The sequence below is a fragment of the Barbatula barbatula genome, assembly GCF_947034865.1.
Source record: "Barbatula barbatula genome assembly, chromosome: 5".
Taxonomy (NCBI): Eukaryota; Metazoa; Chordata; class Actinopteri; order Cypriniformes; family Nemacheilidae; genus Barbatula; species Barbatula barbatula.
Genome location: NC_136769.1, coordinates 13,142,635 through 13,164,261, shown reverse-complemented (window position 1 = coordinate 13,164,261; position 21,627 = coordinate 13,142,635). Strand labels below are relative to the sequence as shown.

At 38.0% G+C, this 21,627-nt stretch overlaps 6 protein-coding genes across 7 annotated transcripts; all 6 read left to right on the top strand.

Moving 5' to 3' along the window:
• Positions 1-529: 529 nt before the first annotated feature.
• On the top strand, positions 530-2,396 carry LOC306894903 (von Willebrand factor C domain-containing protein 2-like; the record flags this gene model as incomplete). Its single annotated transcript, XM_079457741.1, has 3 exons — positions 530-883; positions 1,368-1,497; positions 2,152-2,396. The coding sequence occupies 3 exons, from the start codon at positions 530-532 to the stop codon at positions 2,394-2,396; spliced, it is 729 nt and encodes a 242-aa protein (XP_079313867.1).
• Positions 2,397-3,822: 1,426 nt separating this feature from the next.
• On the top strand, positions 3,823-6,015 carry rpl23 (ribosomal protein L23). The gene is made up of 5 exons (XM_079457675.1): positions 3,823-3,888; positions 4,774-4,857; positions 5,173-5,301; positions 5,495-5,608; positions 5,890-6,015. Exons 1-5 carry the CDS (start codon positions 3,876-3,878, stop codon positions 5,970-5,972), a joined length of 423 nt encoding a protein of 140 aa, XP_079313801.1. The 5' UTR covers positions 3,823-3,875; the 3' UTR covers positions 5,973-6,015.
• A 405-nt stretch (positions 6,016-6,420) lies between these two features.
• Positions 6,421-8,936, top strand: dnaaf19 (dynein axonemal assembly factor 19). Its single transcript, XM_079456291.1, has 3 exons — positions 6,421-6,664; positions 6,761-6,890; positions 7,010-8,936. The coding sequence occupies exons 1-3, from the start codon at positions 6,522-6,524 to the stop codon at positions 7,484-7,486; spliced, it is 750 nt and encodes a 249-aa protein (XP_079312417.1). The 5' UTR covers positions 6,421-6,521; the 3' UTR covers positions 7,487-8,936.
• On the top strand, positions 7,608-8,837 carry LOC306894061 (Ig-like V-type domain-containing protein FAM187A; the record flags this gene model as incomplete). The annotated part of the gene is made up of 1 exon (XM_079456290.1): positions 7,608-8,837. The coding sequence occupies one exon, from the start codon at positions 7,608-7,610 to the stop codon at positions 8,835-8,837; it is 1,230 nt and encodes a 409-aa protein (XP_079312416.1).
• Positions 8,937-9,453: 517 nt separating the features above from the next.
• On the top strand, positions 9,454-17,479 carry abi3a (ABI family, member 3a). 2 transcript variants are annotated; one of them, XM_079456122.1, is made up of 11 exons: positions 9,465-9,906; positions 10,420-10,590; positions 12,349-12,528; positions 13,520-13,578; positions 14,275-14,370; positions 14,456-14,745; positions 14,864-14,983; positions 15,167-15,298; positions 15,574-15,669; positions 15,893-16,015; positions 16,251-17,468. In XM_079456122.1, the coding sequence occupies exons 1-11, from the start codon at positions 9,775-9,777 to the stop codon at positions 16,412-16,414; spliced, it is 1,563 nt and encodes a 520-aa protein (XP_079312248.1). In that variant the 5' UTR covers positions 9,465-9,774; the 3' UTR covers positions 16,415-17,468. The 2 variants fall into 2 exon arrangements, with proteins under 2 accessions (XP_079312249.1, XP_079312248.1); XM_079456123.1 differs by lacking the exons at positions 15,167-15,298; positions 15,574-15,669 and having other exon boundaries at positions 9,454-9,906; positions 16,251-17,479.
• A 56-nt stretch (positions 17,480-17,535) lies between these two features.
• LOC306893720 (uncharacterized protein) lies at positions 17,536-20,975 on the top strand. Its single transcript, XM_079455703.1, has 4 exons — positions 17,536-17,599; positions 18,367-18,423; positions 18,568-18,802; positions 18,960-20,975. Exons 2-4 carry the CDS (start codon positions 18,398-18,400, stop codon positions 19,020-19,022), a joined length of 324 nt encoding a protein of 107 aa, XP_079311829.1. The 5' UTR covers positions 17,536-17,599; positions 18,367-18,397; the 3' UTR covers positions 19,023-20,975.
• The last annotated feature ends 652 nt before the right edge of the window (positions 20,976-21,627 follow it).

The window sequence follows — 21,627 nt, the reverse complement described above, 5'->3', positions numbered from 1 at the left end:
CCTTCCGAAACGAGACACAGTTAAAAGTTGCTCATAATTTGAACGCAGCAATTATGCTGCAATTTGCTCGTTTTATCAGTAGAGGGCGGCAAAAGAGCTAAAAAGTAAACCTGTTACCGCATCTATTCTGGTACCAATATCTGTTTGAACCTAGTCTACATGTAAACAATAAATGTTTTAAACTTCTTTACGTGAGATACATTAATGTATTCTGTAGATTACATATAAGGTGTTCATTAATGCATCAATTCAATATTTAAATTATTTTTAAAGTAACGTTATCCCTGGCATTGTGAATTGTTTTAAAGTATTTGAATGATGGTACCTTTAATAAAACAAGCGCTTGTTATTCATAATGCAGGACGTTAACCTAATTCCACGCGTACAAGTGAGATGCAGTTCCCGTCTGTCCTGTTCTGGGTGTAATGTAGCGGTGCTGACATTCAGAGGTGGATCGTACTCTTTATAGCAGGCGGTCATTTATGTTTGGACACGCGCTTGCGACCAGACATCATACTGACAAGTAACGATGCGACCTTTCATTTTAAGCCTCTCGTTTGCGCTCCACTGCTTCTTTTTCAAAAGCGCATCAGAGTACTCTTCAAAATCAGATTTGGAATACGAATTCGGGGACTATCGTGGGAAGTTTTGTATCGACGATCAAGGTTTTGTATATGGCATCGGAGAGGTTTATTACCCGAGCACCACAGCTTGTCCGTGCACCTGCACTGAAAATGGACCGGTGTGTATCAGCCCCAAGTGTCCGCGTATACACCCAAGGTGCACGCGCATCAAATATAAGTCTTGCTGTCCAGTGTGCGAAGCTGTCAGTAAAGTTTGCGTGTACGGAGGAAACACTTATAGACTACTGGAGGAATTCAGGGTGAGTCTTGTGATGGAAAACGAAGTGCAGTGTAAAATACAAATACTTTTATGGTTGATTATATATTGCAATATAACAATTGTTATGTTAGTGGTTTAAACTCCATTGTATTATCTCAAAACGACTTTTCCAGAATAAAATAAAAGTTTCAAATGGGACAGTATTGCATGATAACTGAATTGTTATTGACGTATTATTAGGCTGTAGGTGATGATAGTTTCTGGTGTGTGTATTGGTTTTAATGCTCTTGTAATGAATACACGTAGTAGGCCTACACATACTGTACATTTCCAAATTACTTTGTCTATTGTTAGCAAAAGATTATGTATTTCTAAATACATTTCAGCACCCCCTTTTTATTCACACATTTAATAATTTAATTTATTGACTTTTCAAGTGCATGCAGATAATCGACAAATATGTCATGCCACCTGTTCAGCCTTTTCAACTCAAATACATAAATAATAGTCTCATTCTTGTTCAGCTGTCCCCCTGTGAGCGCTGCCGTTGTGAAGTTAATAGAGATATTTACTGCAGCATATCCGGCTGTCCAGCCTTGCATTGTGTGAATCCTGTATATGAACCCAACCACTGCTGTCCTGTGTGCAAGAGCGGTGAGAGCCCTTACACTATACACTCACAGTAACACTACACGTGCATGGACATTAACTGCATTATCCCATATTCATAAACACTGGAACACAGTCCTTTAGTTTAACTGTAACATACAGACACTGTAGCATGCTCTTGACATGACAAGAGAGATATGTAGATTGTGTGTTATGCAACTCATTAGAATCGATACAGTCAGTTCTTTGTCGGAATCCTCGAAATCATCTATTGTTTTTCATTGATTTCCCCTTTTAGTGCATCTTTCACAGTGACACATTGGAAAAGGTATGATGGAATGGAATCGTTCAATAGATGGCTTACTATACTACCGACATGCTGTCTATTAATAGGAACTAGTTCAGACCATGCTGGGATGGCAGAGGCATTATGGGGCATTGGGCCATCCCTGACAGCAGAAGGCACAGATTGCATTTGATATTTTGTGTGGGTAATATTTAGGTATAAATGGGATGGTAATGGGTACTGATTTAAAAAAAATCCATATAAAATACAATACACACATGTAAAGATAATGGTCTGAAGTGGACTATAGTGTTATTAGCTGGTTTACAGCAGTAAATGTGCACATCTCTTTGGTTGAATAACTTGCAGGATATCCTCTTTCAACAAGTGACGTTTCTTTGTCATCCTCAAAGGGCCAAACTGCTTTGCTGGAAATCGTGTGATCCCAGTTGGAGAACGTGTGGAGATTGACGATAGGATGGTGTGTTTCTGCACCTACCGGGATGGAACGTGGCAGACTCACCCTCATGCTACCTGTGAGGAGCGGCAGCAACCAGACAATGAAGCTACTGACTCCCATGATACATCAAAACAGATGGAGGAGCAGGAGAAAGAGAAGGAGAGAGTGTTTTCGCCCAGGCTGGATGCAATCCCGTGAACGGGAAGGGTGCCTGGCACCAGCTTTGCTGACAGGCAGCAGGGAATGCAGGTGTCTGTGACCAGTGTAAACACAACCTGTTATGGATTAATTGCCAATGTTGACCTCTTTTGCCTGCCTCTACCCTCCTTAACACAGATTGAGCCGTCTTGAGAAACAACATTTACATTTACATTTGGTCATTTAGCAGATGCTTTTATTCAAAACAACTAACAAAGAGTTCGGGGAGATATAAGCGATATGTCATAAAAGAGCAATAGTACAATAGGTGCTAATACAAAGTTACAGCAGTGGCTGTAAAATTATAAATGTCTTTACTTCACTTAATTGTTGCTGTTTTTATAACGTACACTGCTGTGCAAAAGTTAAGTGTCACATACTTGATATATTATGTTTTATATACACTGTTATATTTTCACATCCTCCATTTAGTCACCATTTGATCTACCAAACTCCTCCTGGAAGTCTCAGCCTGAGATACTTTTTAAACAGTATTGAATGATTTACTATGTGTGGTGGGCTATATCTTAGTTGTTTTCTCATTCTTTGGTCCAGACAATTAATTTCAAAACATTCGTTAAATATTTTTTAATTGTTGGCACAATTCCAAACATCCAAGCAACCTTCCTGGGATCAAAAGGTTTGTGATGTCAAGAGTAACATTTACATGAAGGCGACCTAAAATTGGTATGTGTGTACAGTACTGTATATGATGTTCTGCGCCTTTTTAGGACACTGTCACATAGCATGTGGATATACTTTCCTCAAGACAAAATAAGTAATAATGTTCCTTCCAATAATTTGAATGTCATACTGTGTAAAATAAAATGATGTCTAGGTAAATGCAGAATGCCCAGAATGAAATTTAAGTAGCCCAATGATGTATTTTTAATGACAATATCGTTTATTCTTCAATATAGTTATTCAATTAATGAAAACATCTTGTACTTTGAGTCCTCTCATTTTAATAATGTGATGATGATCCATGATGCATGATTTGGTAATATTCCAAGGGCCAATAAATAGAAGTGCCACACATTATCACCTTTACATTATATGCATTATTACATGCATATCATATAAATATATTGTATTGTATTTAATTAAATACAGAATTGTTTTAAGTTACTTTTAAACATGGTCTTAATATTTTGGACCCATACTGTATACATTAATTGTCTACCCTAATTACAATCGTCTTTCTTAAGTTTTAAGCTTGTATACGCCTCTATTATTAATTAATGTAAATGAGCCTCAAGTTATTAATATAATTTTGAATCAATAAAATGCGTAATTAACATTAGCAATATCTTAAGCAGTATATGAACGTTTGTCACAAAATGGACATACGCAACACTAGGTGGCGTCAGTAGAATATCCACCACGTGTGTGCACCGGATGCTGTGAGATCTGTGTTGCGCGTACGATTATATCCCAGCATTCCCCTCGCTCTCTCTTCCTCTTTCCCTTTCAGCGACCATGTCTAAGAGAGGTAAGAATCACACATGAAAATCCAAAGTCATCCTTGACTTAAGTTACATTGAAGCCCAATAAAACCAGGCATGAGATTCAATGGAATGTCTAGAGTGTATATTTTCGACATATTACTGTCAAAACTCGCGGATATATTAGACGAATTCAGTCATGTACATTTGCTGCTAGCGAGAGAAGCCATGTTTGCTAAGTTTTGTATGCAGACCTGCATACTCCATTGACTGATAATGTTAAATTAAGTGCCTCTAGGAACTTTTTATCAAGTAGTGATGCAATGTTTCGTTACAATTATTATGTTAATGTAAATGTTGTCATAGTTGATAGTTGTGAGCTGTAGGTTTTTGCTGGCAACCAAGTAAGCTAAATTAGTGGTTGGCTAAAACGCACGTTTCGTATTTGAAGCTTTGCTTATGTAGTCATACGTGGAATGAGTTTTTCCATTCAAGTTACTAAAACTGTTTATGTGACCGGATTTGATATTTTCTGTGCTCTGTCCAAAAAGACGCGTTTCGTTCCGACTATAATAAGGCTGGTTTCAGGACGGTAACGTCATTTACTACTGTAAACCGTGAACACTTGACGATTTATTTGTTTGCAGCATTTTAGTGTGTTGAAATGTATTATTTTACGTGATTTCCCGTGTCCTTTATTGAGATTTACAAACTATAATTATATTTCTATCGATTCTAGACTATTAACCCTGCACGTGCAGTGCATTTCTGCAGTGGTAATAGCAAAACAAAATCTTTGACTGTGATACGGTCGAACTGCTTGTATTTCACCAACATTCTAAATCGCTGTATATTTTTTATTTAATGTAAATTGTCTTTGCTAAGTTTATTGAAGTGCGTATTGTAGTAATCTGATGTATTTGTCTTTTAAGGACGTGGTGGGTCATCGGGAGCCAAGTTCCGCATCTCACTGGGTCTCCCAGTGGGAGCGGTTATCAACTGCGCTGACAACACAGGTATGAAGTCTGGCACTATGAGATGTAATTGAATGTCCTTCTCAAAAGCACTTGCTTTGTCTGGTTAGTGGCTGGGTGAGTTGTCGTGGAAGGAAATATAAATCTCATTGCTCTTGGGTGAGATGGCAGTCGCCATGTGCTGTACAATCTCAATCCGTGATGAAACAAATGTTAAGCTTCTTAAAGGTTTTTTTTGCACAGATGGCAAGTAAGCGCTTGCTTTAGCAGTTGATATAATTGTGCATCCCCTTACAGAGAATGTGGTCATTACCTGATTGTCATACTTCATTCATCGCTGAATCTTACCTTGTTTAGGTGCCAAGAACTTGTACATCATTTCCGTCAAAGGCATCAAGGGTCGTCTGAACAGGCTGCCTGCCGCTGGTGTGGGTGACATGGTAATGGCCACAGTGAAGAAAGGCAAACCAGAACTCAGAAAAAAGGGTGAGTGTTTTGAGGCAGCAGCAGAGCCTGAGATGCTCACCGACTGGTTCAAGTGAAAATGCTTGAGGTTAGAAAAAATGTTTTAATTGAAATAGCCTATGCTTTATCACTGTAACCCTCACAATAGTTTGTTACACTTAACTTGTTCTCAAAGCGAAGCTTGTTAAACGACTGTCTGTATCTTGTTAACCAGTGCATCCTGCGGTGGTGATACGACAGCGGAAGTCATATCGACGAAAAGATGGTGTGTTCCTATATTTTGAAGACAATGCGGGGGTCATAGTGAATAACAAAGGAGAAATGAAAGGTGAGTTTAAAATGTTGTCATGTTTATTTTCCTTCTCAAAAGCACTTGCTTTGTCTGATAAGTGGCTGGGTGAGTTGTCGTGGAAGGAAAGAATAAATCCCATTACTTTTGGGTGAGATGACAGTCGCCATGTGCTGGGTAATCTCAATCCGTGATGGAACACTATAAATACTTTAAAACTATATTTATTTGACTTTAATGTTATTGAACACAGCCTTCATGTAAATGTTTGAGTCTTGATTATATTCCCTGACTGTTAAATGATCAATTTTTATTTATAGGTTCAGCTATCACAGGACCTGTAGCCAAGGAATGTGCAGACCTGTGGCCCAGGATTGCATCCAATGCTGGAAGCATAGCCTGAGTTCGAATGTGGCTTGTTTTCAATAAAATACTCCGTCTATAAAGTTGTCACTGTGTTTTTTGCTCAATGTTCATAAGACTGTAATTACTTGATATTGATAGATCGCTTGATACAAATTCAAAAATCTCAACTGCAAGAGTGTTTGTTCTGTAATGGATGGTCTCATATTCATAGATTTATATAAATTACTATTATAAGATGCAAAGAGTGGTGTGATTCTTATCAACAAAGAAAACGTATAAGCAGCTCATTACGGACTGTATTTCAACACAAATTAAGTGACCGTGCAGTATTACAAATGCATTGAAATGAATCGGAACATTTAAACGCAAGCAACATTTGTTTTGTGGCGAGTGTATAAAACGCTTCAATCCAGCGTTGACGGACAAATCGGTTGTCATGGTGACATGGTTTGTTTGCTGGTTCGAACCGTGAGCTAGCTAGTTAGCAACGGATTTAATTTAGCTTCCTGGACAAGTTAACGAACTAGCATTTCGTTCTCAAGGTAAATTTAGATATTCAGTCGTATTTCATATGTAAACTGTAGACATGGAGAAATCTGATATCATTAATTTCAGTGCTCTTGAAAAAGAGTTACAAGCGGCACTGGAAGCGGATAGGAAATACCAAAGAGAAAATGATGCCAAATTTCGTGCACTGCATCAAAACGTAGCCAGCTACGAGGAGTTCAGGTAATGTATCTTTTGTTTTGTATCTCAAGTTACGCTTTTGGACAAAATGCTTGCTTTTGCACATGCGTAAAGATGTTTTTATCTTTCGAAATTTAGAGACATAGTTCTTGCATCTCACCTAAAGCCCCTCGATAAAAACGACATCTCAGGTGCACCTCGAAAACAGCCGTGGAATACAATTGCTTCTGGATTAAAGCATAAAAGCACCTCAACTGAGGAAATCCAGGTGAGATAAAAGCCTTTCTTTACATGAAACAAATGTAGTAATGTGCATTAGCATTACATAATAGTTTATCTCTTTTGATCTGAAGAATAAGAACTAATTCATCTCTTTTTAATCTTCAGGCTCAGTTTTCTGAGATACAACCTAGAAGTACATCAGAATTCAGCCGTGTGTGGCGCAGATTTGTAGGAGGCTCAAATGAAAAGTATAACCTCCTTGTTAGTCTGGGAGGCAAGGCATTGCAGGAAGTCTTTAGCACTGAGGTTTGCTTTGGTCTTCTAGGGGAGTTCCTTCTCATTCTGTCACAGGGGGTTAAGTCAGGGGATGAGGTTAAAGTTACTGGAGTTTTGGACGGGCTCTCGAAGACTGGCCGTTTTAGCCTCAACCTGTCTCTGCTAAGTAGGGCTGAGCAGAAAGCCTGTGAGGATCTTTTCAATAGGCTTTGGGCTGCAGTTGGAGAATGTCAGTCTTGTCAAGATTATTCCTCAGACCAGAGTAGACCATCGGAAGTTTGTGAGGTCAATCATGTAAAAGCTGATGAGACGGACTTAGCAGTACAACTTAATGGGTTAATGGAGAAATATGGCATCCAAAAATAATTCATGTAAAAAGTTTTAATTCTAATACCACTGTGTAAGTTCTCTCATTCTGTTTCTGAATATAATGTTATTTGTGTATAGTTAGATCTGTATTTTGTCATTATTAGAAAATAATTGTAAAATGCAGGTTATTTGTTTTTTGGCATTCATCCCTTTGTTACTGTCTGCCTATGAGGCCCCTGAAGACAAGGAAGACATATTTGCCAGCAAGGCCTGTCCTGCGTTTCTCATTTTTGAAAGTATTGCCTTCCTAGCTGACACGACAATTGAACTGCCTTGTCACTGTAAGCCAGAGGAGGTTCTTGCGGTTGTATGGTATTACCAAAAACAAATTGGCAATGTGAACACTAAAGTCCTCACTGACTTTGAAGGTACAACAGTGGTGGAATCATCCAAAGTAGGCAGAGGTTCAGATCTGCGCAGTCGCTTTTCCATCCGTCTGTTTAGCCTGGTCATCTTCAGGGTTCAGAAAGAAGACTCAGGTCACTATATCTGTGGCACAACCTCGGGGGAATTCTTCTACGGCTTCAGTGTTGATGTGCAGGAGGTCCATCAAGTTGTCTTTCCAAGGAACCTCCATCAGACAACACCAGCACGGGTATCAGAACCCAGCAACATGAGAAAAGAGCCGTTTCAGTTGTTCACCAGCTACAAGCCTTGGTCTAAATGTGACCGCTGCGACAACCAGGGGGAGCAGATCCGTGTGGGTTTTTGTTACGTGAAAAGCAACTACCTACATGTGCGTTACCACAGTGAATCGGATCCAGTTGCTCCCTGTGGGTCTTCAGCCGTTCCCCAACAGTTTGGACTCTCAGGAACTACATATGGAGCGGAGCTACATGTAAGATCCTGTCACGCTCCATGTCCTCCAAAACCAACAATGTCCCCTGAGAGACAAGCTCTGCTGAAATTCCTGGAGTATGATGATCAAGCTTCTGGTGTCTCTATTCACTTCCAGAACCACCCCGTAGACTTGAATCTGATCTTGACCTGCCCTGGTGCTAAACCACAGTATGCCGTTGCCTGGGATAAAGGATCATCACCACTTTATCGCTCTCAGTATATGGAGGGACTTAATAACACATCTCGTGTCCTCATTGACCCGGGTCACCATCTTCACTTCAGACCTGTGCGACTGGAAGATAAAGGCTCTTATTTCTGCTGGCTTCAAGGAAAACTGTCTGCAGAGATCAGACTGGGAGTATATCTGCGTTTGGGCCGCTCGCGCCAAATCTCTGACCCAGAGTCCGTATATGCCTTAAAAGTTATAGTTGTATGCTACATTGGTATTACTTTTCTGTTTCTTCTTACTGTGTTAGTGAGATTTGTTTGGCAGTTAAGCAAGGAATAAAAGATTGCAGCAATGGACTGAACTTGTATTTGTAGTATTTTGACAGATGCATGTCGATACATTGTTTAAATATTAAAATCATAAATGGGTTAATACATCAATGTGTGTTGATCTATATGTCAGTCTTCTCCCCTACTGCAAACTGTGCAATTAATTTATATTATGTGATATATTGGTAAATCCATAGATAAAGAAATCTGGACTCTCATTTGCTAAGCCACTTTGGACAAGCATCTGTTGAACAAATGTATTGTAAATGTAAAAACATAAAGCAACATTGCATAGGCCAAGGGTGTTTAAACTATTTGTTATGTGGGATAAGGTGAGTTGCAAAAAGTCACTCAGCTGTTATGGTAATGACACAAAGGTTTAGCCCAATTAATGACAATGTTTTAGAAGTGTTTTCATGCAATGACGAGGACAATTAAAACTATGAAAAATCTAATAAAGGAGAACTAAAAGATAAGGTATGAGTACTTTTTTGACCTCGTATATAATTTAAAATATATGAATTGTTTGTTTAGATTGCACCTGGAATGAAAATAAAGGTAGAACTCCAAATGATTGCTAGAAGACGCATAAGCGCAATACAACCGCAAGAGGGCGTGGTTTCACTAAGCACGTAATGACAGAATGAAATGCCTTTATTTGTTAGTTTTCCGGAATAACCTCAAAGAAAAACACACAATTCGGATTTAGATTAACCGCGCCACGTTTTAAACCTAATTGAATGATGTCAAACTCATTTTGCGATCAGTATCATGTTTCTTAGACATGTGGATGCAGACATAGCAGATAGGAACTTCTCTTTATCGAGCGAGGAGGAAGGCACTGCGGATGATGACCTGACTGACAGATATCGGTGGCTTGCTGCTGTCGACTAGACATATTTCCGGAGTAAGTTACGGCTTCAACGTGTCTTTCACTTCGCCGCATAATGAAGGATCAAAACTACTGCGAAGAAATTACAAAAATACTGGAGGAGGCTCCCTCTGCTCGTAAAGCGCTTTTAGACAATTACAACAATTTACACAAAGTCGCGGACTACTGCGAGAATAACTACCTACAGGTAAGACACTCGAGATGCTGCGGGTTTAATACATATAGATTCACGGACAGCTAAAGACAGTAAGAAACATCGAATCTTTAGAATTGTAAGAAAAACACTTCAATTTACATTTTGAAACGTTCATTTGTAAACATGAGTGAATTTATCATCACATATTTTATAAGGGTAACACTTCTAAAGGATGCAGTTCTTTAAGTGAAGGTACAAAATTGTTGTTTATTTTGGGAGATGAAATGAAATGTATTTGCAGTTTCTTTGTAAATCTTTTCACTTGTTACAAATCTTGTAGTCTTGTATTTGTTCCCAAAATGCCTGTGTTCCATTTGCTAAATCGTATGTAGTTGAAACACATACTTACATTATTAAGGAAGTGTAATTGAGCATCTCTCATCACATTTACCACTATGACTATACAGGAAATCTGCCAATTACATCAATCTGGTTGTAGCACGCATTATAACACGTTATGGTTGTTAAGCTGATTGATTCAAAAGGACTTTTCTACCTTTACAGTCTGGCAATGACACCAAAAAAGCACTGGAGGAGACCAAGGCCTTTACCACCCACTCCTTGGCTAGTGTGGCCTATCAGATCAACTCCCTGGCCTCCAACGTCCTCAAACTGCTGGATGCACAGACCTTACAACTCCGCAAAATAGAGTCCTCCATCAACCAGATTGGACAGGTATCAGCCCTTTTTCTGAGGTTCTTTAAATAATAATAAACCCTGGAGACTTATTTATATAGCACATTTCATCCAAAAGGGCAATTCAAAGTGCTTTACAAGTAATGTTTTTAATTAAGTAATTGACAAAGAGAAATAAGACATATCTTTATAATGCAAATGATTTCAGATCACATATAAAACTTTAGATTTTAAGAAGCAATGAAACACATAAAAGTGTTTATATAAAGAGAATAAGAACAAAAGAAAAATAAATTAGAAATAGAAGTGCAGTTAATGTAATCCTGTCCAACCCTTTTTTTGACCGGTTGACCATGTCAAGCACGAGAAGCCAGCACGTTTAATATTGTTAAGAAGTCAGAATGCATGAAACACTGTGGCAACCCCCCCCCCCCTTCAGAGGTTATTGTTCACTGTACTGCAAACATATTATCACTGTACAGCTGCTTAAAGTTTAATTCAGTTTAGTCCTAAAGTGTTGGCTCCGTATTGTCACACTTATTTAAAAACATGGAAGTTGGTTTGTGAGAGAGTTTTGGATTCAGCAGTTTATGAATGTGCTGGTTCCTTGTTTCCATTAGTACTTGCATACAGGGTTTGGTCTCTCACTTAATGTTTCAGAACACTTGATAAAGTGATAGTTCACACAAAAATGAAAATTCTGTCATCGTGTACTCAGCCTCTGGTATTTAAAACCTGTGTGGCTTTCTTTCTTCCGCAGAACACGAAAGATGTTTTTCTGAAGAAAGTTGGTAACCGAACAGTGCAGGCACCCATTAACTTCTATTGTTAAGGCACAAAACCAATGCAAGTCAATAGGTGTCAGTTACCAACATTCTTCAGAATATCTTCTTTGTGTTCTGTAGAAGAAAGTAAATCATACAGATTTAAATAAAATTAGATTGAGTAAATGATGACAGAATTTTTATTTTTGGGTGAACTCTCCCATTAATTTAACCTTGTTACATTATAGGCTGTTATATGTATATAAATTCACAGTCTCATTTAGCAATATATGAAGGAACAGCTTATACACCATTTATTTGTCTTTCTTCTCCTGTTTACTGTATGGAAAGAAATCCTGTATCTCTAGCTGAAGGTCATCTTAATGTAAAGTGCTGAGGACAAAGTTCTGCTTTAGTAATGTCCCAAAACACAGTGTTGGTCCTTGCTGTGTAGGCCCCCCTGTCACCAGGGTGATAATACTCCATGCCACCCCATCCCCCTTCGATTCCGTTGGCTCCTCTCACTGCGGCCGGGACTCCAGCATAGCATTCCGGCATGCTCCGTGCGCAGCCTGTCTAAGCAGGTCACCTGAGGGCTAAGAGAGGGTAGGCCAGCTCACAGACTTGGGATGAAAGGGCCACTGTTCTCTCACTAGCAGGCAAACCTGGAACCCTGATTGATGTTCTCTACTGTCTGTTCTGCGCCCAGGAAGAGCTAAAAGCCTAGAATAATAGTCATTCTTCTCACCCCGTCTGAGAGCTTACATAGAAAAGCAAGACTGACGTTTTAGGAAGTGGATGATATCTTAGCAGGTTCTAATAGAGAATCAATTGTTTTTATTGAGGAAGATGAGTGTATTTAAAATGCAGTAAGCTTTGTTGGAAGTGAGAAGTTTTAGGTTATGCTCATATATACTTAACATCACATTACACAACATCCTAGAATACACGTGTGTGTGCACTACTTAATCAGTTATGTGTTATTTTTGGAAAAATCTCTCACTCATGGAAAATTATCTGTGATTGTATGCAGACGGTGGATATGCACAGAGACAAAGTGGCACGTCGGGAGATTGGGGCTTTCACAGTTCCCAAGAGGGTTCCACGCAGTCACAAGATTGTTCCCCCGGCAAAAAGTACAGAGGCCAAGCACAAGTACTCACGCACACCCATCTCCTTCTCCATCCTGGACTCCGTGGGTCATGGCATTAAGGTGAGCTCTGAACTGAACCCTTTACATTTCATTGTCCATATGTACTCTTATTTCAACTGTTTTGGCTAGTTTTTTAGGTTTTCACAATCCTAAAAGAGGAATACAAATGTAAAAAGTATTTGTAAAGTCCATTGTTTCATTCTCACACTTGACCACATCCTGTTGTAAAACAGTTAGACTGACCTCAATTAACAGTGCACACACACACTCCCACGCAACCGTTCATTCAAATACCCCCTTTACACCCGTTTTACCCCTTAAAACACACACACAGTTGGCCGGGATCCAGGCACTGAGCAGCGTGGGAAAACCTGCAAGCCTCATTACTTGGTGCTACCCATGCTAAACTAGCTCATTGAAACCCAGCTAGGCTCTTATCGCAGTGAACAGATGAACAAACCCAAAGCGTCAAGAATTTCATGAGCATGCTGCACTTGTCATGTGGGCAGTGCACGGGCAAAAAACCACAAAACACTGTTAATGCACACATTCATATTTAGAAAGTCTTATCACTTCTGCAACTTTGCATGTACAGTAGCCATCTATATAAATGTATATTCTTATCTTAAATTTCGACTTCATCACACAATGTACATTTTTTGTGTCAAATGTTTATACAGTTATACAGTCGCAGGAAGTATCTGGACACTTTCATATAAAGTTACAGTTACAGTTAAGGCTCAGATATAGTTATAATAAAATGAAGCTCATATTTCAAAGCAAAAAAATAAGTGTGAAAGGATACCACAGCTGTTTAGATCTAACTTCTCTTTTCTGAACTTTTGGCAGTTACTTTTAACTTAACTTAGTCAGTCAAAAATTATATATGACTGACATTTTGTTATATTGCAAGACTTTCATAATAGTTAAGAGTAACTTAACTGTACAAACACATTTTGTTCTTCCATGTTTTGTGCAAATAATATGGTCACTGACTTTAGTAAAGATATTATGGACGTTTTAAGAAACAACCCATTTCTTGTTTTTTTAGGATTCTGGACAGCCACAGTTGAAAACTGCTACCATGACACGTAGCAGCAGCATGCTGAGGTACATCCACTGTTGTCAGGTTCTGCTCATCTGTTGTCAGGCAGTGTTAGAATGACATTTTAATGCATTCATTTTCTCCATTATTTTCAACCATCTACACAACCCTGTGACAAGCGATCATTGTAATCATCATATCTTGTTTTGTTCCGGATCAGATCCTCAATAGAATTTTTTTTTTTATTTAAATGTCTGGCTCAAAACATGCATACATACGCTTACATCACACGTCCCAGGCCTCTGTTCCTCTTCCTTTGTCGCTCAAAGGGCCTTTCTCCAGGAAGTGATTTTAGTTTTTGTTCTACCCACTTCCTCTTCACACTGACTGAAAGCAGTCTGCATGCATTGTGGCATCATCAGTGTCTGAACACATGCACACGAGACCACATTGTTTCTTCTTGCTACAGCGCAGAAGTCACAAGTGGCTTTCAGCATAAAATGCAGAAGGACATTTTTATCTCAAGAAGCATTATTGATGTTATCTATAATACGACAGTACTTCTTTAAATGTAAAAAAGTGGTCACATTTTGCCAGTAAGATTGGGTTAGAGTTATTTTTATTTTATTTTCTATTAATATTATGATGGTTTAGATGTTGACTTGCTTGCAACAAAGAAGATCTAAAGCCACAGATCTAATATTCAGTATTTGAGTTTTCGTATGTCGCAGTCCCTACAGTTTGTGATTTTTTATATTTAGTCGAAACAGCCGTCCTCCGGAGCCTGTCCAATGTCCTGTGGCACCCACTTTGTCCCGCGGAGCATCAGTCACTTCACTTAATGAGAAATCTTTCACGTAAGAGAAAATCTAATCGTATTAAGTATTCCGACTATAATCCTCACAGCGTGACAGAATGTCATTGACACTTCCCTCACTTCAGTTCTAGCTTCGGTAAAGCCGTACCACCTCCAATAATGCCCAGCTGGCCCACCAGTCCTGACGGTGACATCTTCAGCACACTGCTGGATCAAGGCCCACCCCCTCCACCTCCCCTGATGGAGGTAGAAGGTGAACCGGGTCAGACTCAAGATACTGGTCCACCTCCACCTCCTCCCTTTGACTGTACGGATATCCCCCCTCCTCCTCCTATAGCCACTTCAGCAAATACATCCGATTCCAGCAGACTGATGAGCATTCCACCTCCTCCACCAGCTCCACCTCTTGAAACAGGTTAGTTCAGGAAGACAGGCAGATTTTACCATTATAAGGTTATGGAAAGATCTCTCTCTTCCATGTTGCGTCTGGTAAGCATAATGTAGATACCTATATAAGGAATATTTTTGTCTAGTGGCCGAGGAGAATGGATTTTCTCTACCGGGGCCTCCCAGTGACATGCCTCCACCACCAGTTCCTGATGGTTTTGACCTTCCAGTACCTCCACCTTTACCTGGTGATGAGAACATCGAAGGTACAACAATGCCTGTACAACATGTTCCTTTAAAGCTGTTTCCTTTCTCGCTTGAAAATGCTCAATTTAAATGATTACTTGTGTATCTTTGTTGTGCCACTTTCACACAATTGCCACTTTCTTTGAATTGATTTACTTTTTGCTTTGTTTTTTTTCCACGCCTTGTCTCTCTCTCTAACTCAGCTCCGCATCCTCGGCGGTCACGAGTACGTCGTCATCCTCCTAGCACTCGCTCTCTTTCTCTAAGGGTCCGCATGGGCCCTAGTGCTCGCTCGCTCTACACGCGCTCGCTTTTTCTGCCTCCTGCTCAATCACGTAAGACTGATTTGTTAAGGCCCTCCTCAAAATGTAGTTTTAGGTTCTTCTTTTGATAACAGACAAAATGTATACCGCATGACAAATACATAAATCATTTTATTTAAAATAATTTGATTTGAGATATTATGTAGTCATGTCTAGCTTGAAAAAACTTGTTTTAGTTTTATTAGATACATAGATAGATGTCACAAATGGAACCAATTTTTATTGTTTGGCACAATTTTATCATATTAGTTCTCTATGTTATCCGCCCCTTTGTAAACACCTGTCAGTCATGATACCCCCACCCCCTCCATACCCACCTCCTCTGGCTCCGCCCGTTTCGCAGAGCCCATTGTGCAGGATCCCTGCCCGCCTGGAGCACCTGGGTAAGTGTGACTTATGTCTGCATTGTGCATTGCTGCTTCATTTTTGCCACTTTCATGGTTTGTGCTTCAGCATCCAAAATTAGCAAACAGCCACACCTTTGGACAAATGACACATACATTTGGTAAAGGCTCAGAAATAACACACTTAACCTTTAAATGTGATTGTGGTTTTAGAGGTGTATTTTCAGGCTCATGTTAACATTTTGTGTTGGTGGACATTTAGACCTTGAGATTCCTGCCCCACCTCCATCGCCACCAATAGATTTTGACAACTTTGAGGAAATGCCCCCTTTACCGCCACCTATTGATTATGACACATCTGCACCTGCTGATTATTTGGAGGAAGGTAGGCCAAGTTTTTTTTTTTAATCAAACGTATTTCTTCTATAGATGATTTGATCATACACGTACATTTGCATTATGAGGCTGGGTTATAATAGCATAATTCATACTGTAAAATGTGTTTTGGTTGACAGCTAATTTGAAGATTTTTAAAAAGATTTTAAGACACATCTGTATCACATTCAGAATATTTGCTCTATCTCAAATTATCTCCCGTTGTAATTCTTTCTTTTACCAAGTGGTGGCACTGTATAGCTACAACACAGGCAAGCCGGGTGACTTGTTCTTTCAGGAGGGAGATATCATCTACATTACCAGCAGGAGGGAAGATGGCTGGTGTGAGGGTGTTCTGAATGGTGTAAAAGGTTATTTTCCTGGCAACTATGTGGAGTCAACTGCATAACTGGTTTCATTTAATTCATATCTGTACATATATAATCGTGCCCCATGACACTTCAAGATTCATTGTTTAGTGTCTTAGAAAAACCTTTTCTAAAAATCTCTCAGGACTTTAGTAACATATTCAGTATCATATTCTTTGCACATTTAGCTTTAGTTCACCGGGCAGATTGTTTGGTCATTTCAGTAAACATTCTTTTTATTTGTTTAAACGTGTTATTGCATGTGTACATTAAAAAATGGCGTAATATATTTCTTATTTTTTATTCATTAACCGTAATAAATAGTTTCCTAATTGTAAAGCTTAATGACAAAGTCACTTTCACTGTTACTCATGAGAATGTTTTAAAGTAGGGGTGTAACAATATACTCAGCTCACGGTTCAATGTGATACACAATACTGGGTTCACAATAAGGATTGTGGCATATTTGAATAAAAGAAAAAGAAAAGATTTATTTCCAAAACATTCACAATTTTCATAAACTTTAATAATATTTAAGGTTTAATTGAACCTGCTATATGTACATTAATTAAATAACATGATCGTACAAAAAATTTAAGAAATTAAAATGAAGAAAGAGAGAACTTCTTAAAGCAGTAAAAACAAAACATTATATATGTTGACATGTCAGATGGCAGCTGAACCAAAATCAGACATAATATCGTAAAGCAATCGCCATGGATTGGGATACGTGACACAAATATAAAGTTACACCTCCAGTAAAAATGCTTTTTTGCTCTAGCATGTAAATAAAGTCGGTGAATGTATATGAATATATCAATCACTCATAAATTCACTATCGGCTGTGCCAAGTTTGCATTCACAGTCCGTGGAATCTAATTTCATGTAAATGAAATCTCCACCAATTTCAAACCTTTTTTGTAACCTTTTATTTTGGCTGTGATGAAGTGATGATCTTTTTGCATATTAATTCCTTGGTAGAAACAATTAATAATGATGGAACTCTAAAACACAAATAATGATGCTGTAAGTGCTGCCACAATGATTCTGGTGGTTCTGACTATGTTTGAAATAAATTCTGTGACTTTAAATGTGTGACTGTTGCTATAAAAGTGTACAAACTTCACTATCAGTACTTTAAACCCTCCCTCTGATAAGACTTACGGTCAAATCACAGCAGTGAACAAGTGTCTACATTCTTGCTGTATCCACCTGCTTGCCTTGAGGTAAGAGTTCGCTTTTTTTAATCATGTACTTATAAAATTGGTTGAATTCATAGAATTCAAAAATACTGTAAACTCTACAACAGTTAAACAAGTATGATATTTTCTGACAGACTTAGAATATCACTTGTGACTGACTGATGTATACCTGGTCTTATGACAGGCTAAATATGTAATCTTAATATTCTTTTCATTCAAATTTCATTTTAAATGGAAGACGAACTTTTTGATGATTAAACCTTCTAGTATTATCTAGCTAATATCTAACTCTTGGCCTTTGAAACCTGGAAGGACATGTGCGCTTTGAGCACAATTCTGGCAGAATGTGAAAACTATCCATTTAGATTTTAAATTGAGATGTATATCCATCTTATACATCCACCACAATGTATTGTTTCCTTTTTAGGTCAGCAAGACTGTCAGGTGGTTTTGATATCTTTATCTTGACTCATGTTACCAGAGTTTATGGTATGGGGCTATTGGCAGTCAGATGTTGACTAATGGACCATTAAATACAAAAGGTCGAATAACCTCCAAAATTCTCCTTTATACTATTAATACAAGAAGGCCTAATTTATAAACAAATTATACAGAACCCTATAAGATATTGAGGCCACTTTGAAGAGAAGAACTGAATAAAGTGGAGCTTTCCTTTGTTGGTAAAAGAATCAACACGTAAGGCAGGCATCAGGGGGGATGTTTCATGAACAAAAAATACCACTAAATCATAACAGCAATCGATATATTTGATCTTTTTTATTTCTATACAGAGTTGCATCTGTTTTCTTCATTGTCAGGAAAATGAATGAGTCATTTGGAGTTTTTCAGTATGTACCTTTCAATCTTTTCTTCGTTTAAATTTAGGCAATTAATAGAGTCTTTTATCCGAAACCGCTCATATGGAGAGACAATATAAAAAGGGTTGATGTTTTAATTTTATGTGCACCAACAATTCAAACCCCTTTCCCAAGGATTTTCGTACCTATCGTAGCCTGTGGTATTGTGGCGATCTGCTGCGCCAGTTTCTGTAAGATCTTTCATCGGGCCCGTAAGGAGCGTCTGCAGCGACAGGCGGCTGAGAATCGAGTGCGTGACGTAAGCGCGTCTGTTTACGTGATTCCCATATCTGTGTCTGATGACGATTTATCCAGACCGCCGCGCTACAGCACGGCGCAGTTCTATGACCCGCCTCCTGCTTACAACCAGGTTCAACTTTCACTTCTTGATTAGTTATACAGTTTTTGTTCTTGGTAAAAAAACTCTCACTGTCTCTATATGTTTAATATAAAGATAATATATATTTGAAATAAACGTTTTTTTCTCACTGTTCATTTTCTGAAGTGGATGTTTTGGTGGTTTGCAGGTGAAATTGGAGGCCTATCCTCTGGAACCCCCTCCACCGTACACCGAGGCCCCTCATTCATAAAACAATTGTTTTGGACAAAATGCTTTCACAAGCATTTGGACAAATACAGCGAGTTATTTTTGGCTTGCCACCCATGCTGCTAAGTGCAATACTCAGACTACCTCTGGAAAGGTAGAAATCTTGTTATAATAAACTGTGATATGAGTTTTCAGAGAGTTTCGTAGGAGGAAGTTATTTTTTGTACATCATTAACCAACTGAAACATGATGTACAGTTTATATCTTATAGTCTGTGAATATTTTTAAATTTGTACACTGTACCTCGTTGCTGTTTGTGTAAGTGAAATGTGTTAATTTGTAACAACTTTTAATGCTAAATGGTCAAGTTGTAACACACCTGTTCTGTATAGTACAAAGACAGGTCAAATAAAAGTAAAGAGCCTTTTAGTAATGTTATTCATATAAACCTATGCAACTGAACTCACTGGGCCATTTTCTTACAAAGTAGGCCTATTGTGTAAGCCTGTCTCAGTGTAAGAGATCACTAGTCATCACTTAAACCTCAACTGCAGCCAAAAATGTTGCTGTAACAAATGAGACACTTCTTTAAAGTTCTGTCTTGTTTATTGTGACTGGCTCATGTGCCATTTGCTATGCTTGTGGTCACTACAGGGTACTAGACACATCATACATCAGAAAAGAACTGGACCCCCTGAAATTTAATTTCCTAATGAACTTTTGATCAGTGAACAGTGATCATATACCCAAATAATATTCAAATCTCAAAGCATCTGCTGTCTTGCGAATATCATTTAGTTTCTCATATGCCAAAATCGTTGTTCGCAAAGCTTTATACTCTCATGAAAATCCAGTCAGATTTTGTCTTTGATTTTTGAGATATTCTTTAAGAAAATGTCTATGGTAAAAAGGGATATGTTAGGAAAGAAGTGTGGAAAATAAGATGTTTTATTGGTTGTAAACATGCACTCTAATGATAGATGCAATGGAAAGTTTATGGTTCAGAGTTCAACATTATGATTGTTCTTGTATATAGAGTTTTTAACAGTGGAGAAAAATCACAATACACACCCATGTCATATTTCCTGAAATGGTTTATAACGTGGCTCTTGTGACTAAAATGTTATCAAAATTACAATGTACTGCCATAAGGTGTAAGGTGGTGAACAACTTTTATGACCAACAGACAGTAAAAGCAATGCTCAGTGTTATATGCCCTCTCTCGCCCTTGAGATGGTTTCTTGGAAAAAGGACAATATGAAATAAATGGCTGAGAACACTTCAAGCGCAAGGACAACTTGACCTGTAGCTTAGACAATGACTGGCTCTCAGACTGTAATGGTTCAACCATCAGTTTGACCTTTTCAACAATATCTGTATACTGTGTCCATGCTCTCTTATTCTGTCGTGCCAGACTGAAAACTGTGAAGAGAACACGATTCTTTACCTCCAACACGTGAAGGAACCTTAAAATAACGCATGTTAGTAAGTGCTAGTTGCAGTGTTGGCTGCAATAGATCACCAAGTAACTGTTACTGTAATTGAATGATTTAAACCCTGAAAACGTAAAGAAATTACTACGTACACTGTAATATTTTTTAATACACTGTAATATGTTAAACTTTTTTAAACTAACTATACATATACAGTAGGTCATCGCCTTGGAATTATATATTCTATCTGCATCCTGAGTAGTATTTTTTCAATTTGACATTGTAGATAAAAGTTTTTCATTTTTCAAAAAAGTCCCAAAATGTACACAATATATAGATCATCCCATAATGTAAATACATCACAGAATAAGAATGTGTTTTGACAAAAACTTTATAATTCCAAGGTGCTACATTTTAGGTGCTACATTTTGTTTTAGCTTTCTGAAAGTCAAATACAACCTTTATGAATTTATTTGTGATTCAAACTCTGCCCTCTTGTGGTCAAAGAATTTAGAACTGGATGTGACTGGAATGTAATAAAACACATGAGCCTTCCTGAATTTAAATGAGATCAACTGGGTCATATCTTTACATACACTCTAAAACAACATTTTTACGAAATGTTACCGTTTTATCAACAGTCATATTTTTGAAATACGGTCAAAAATCCTCAAATTACAAAAAAGACTGCAAATATACAGGCAAAACGCATAATTTTAAGGGGAAAATTTGTATTTTTACAATATATGTCTGTATATATAAATTCTTCTGAAAAATAATAGTATAGAAAAATAGGTATTATAATTTCTAAAACTAAATTGATCTAATTCTGAAATGTCATGTAGTTGGGTCTTCTTGCAAGTTTCTCAAAGATACTCTTTTTTAGTGACTTTACCAAAGATTACTGAACTACCAGAATAAGTGGACAAGGTAAGTGAGCACTTACCCTGTCTTACTGATGCTCTGGCTATATAGAGAAGTGCATTTGGACCTTGGAGATTACAGCTCTATTTTAGTAATGTCCATGTTTAACAACTGCAGCAATCAGTGACATTAACACATATCATAATGGGATTGGTAATTTAAATCAGACAAAACAATGTATGGCCGACTATTTCATTTGTCATTGTTTTCAAATATAATTCACTGATTCAGGGCAGATTTGATTCTGCATGATTATTTTCTGTATGGAATCAGAAATCAGAAGAATTGTTC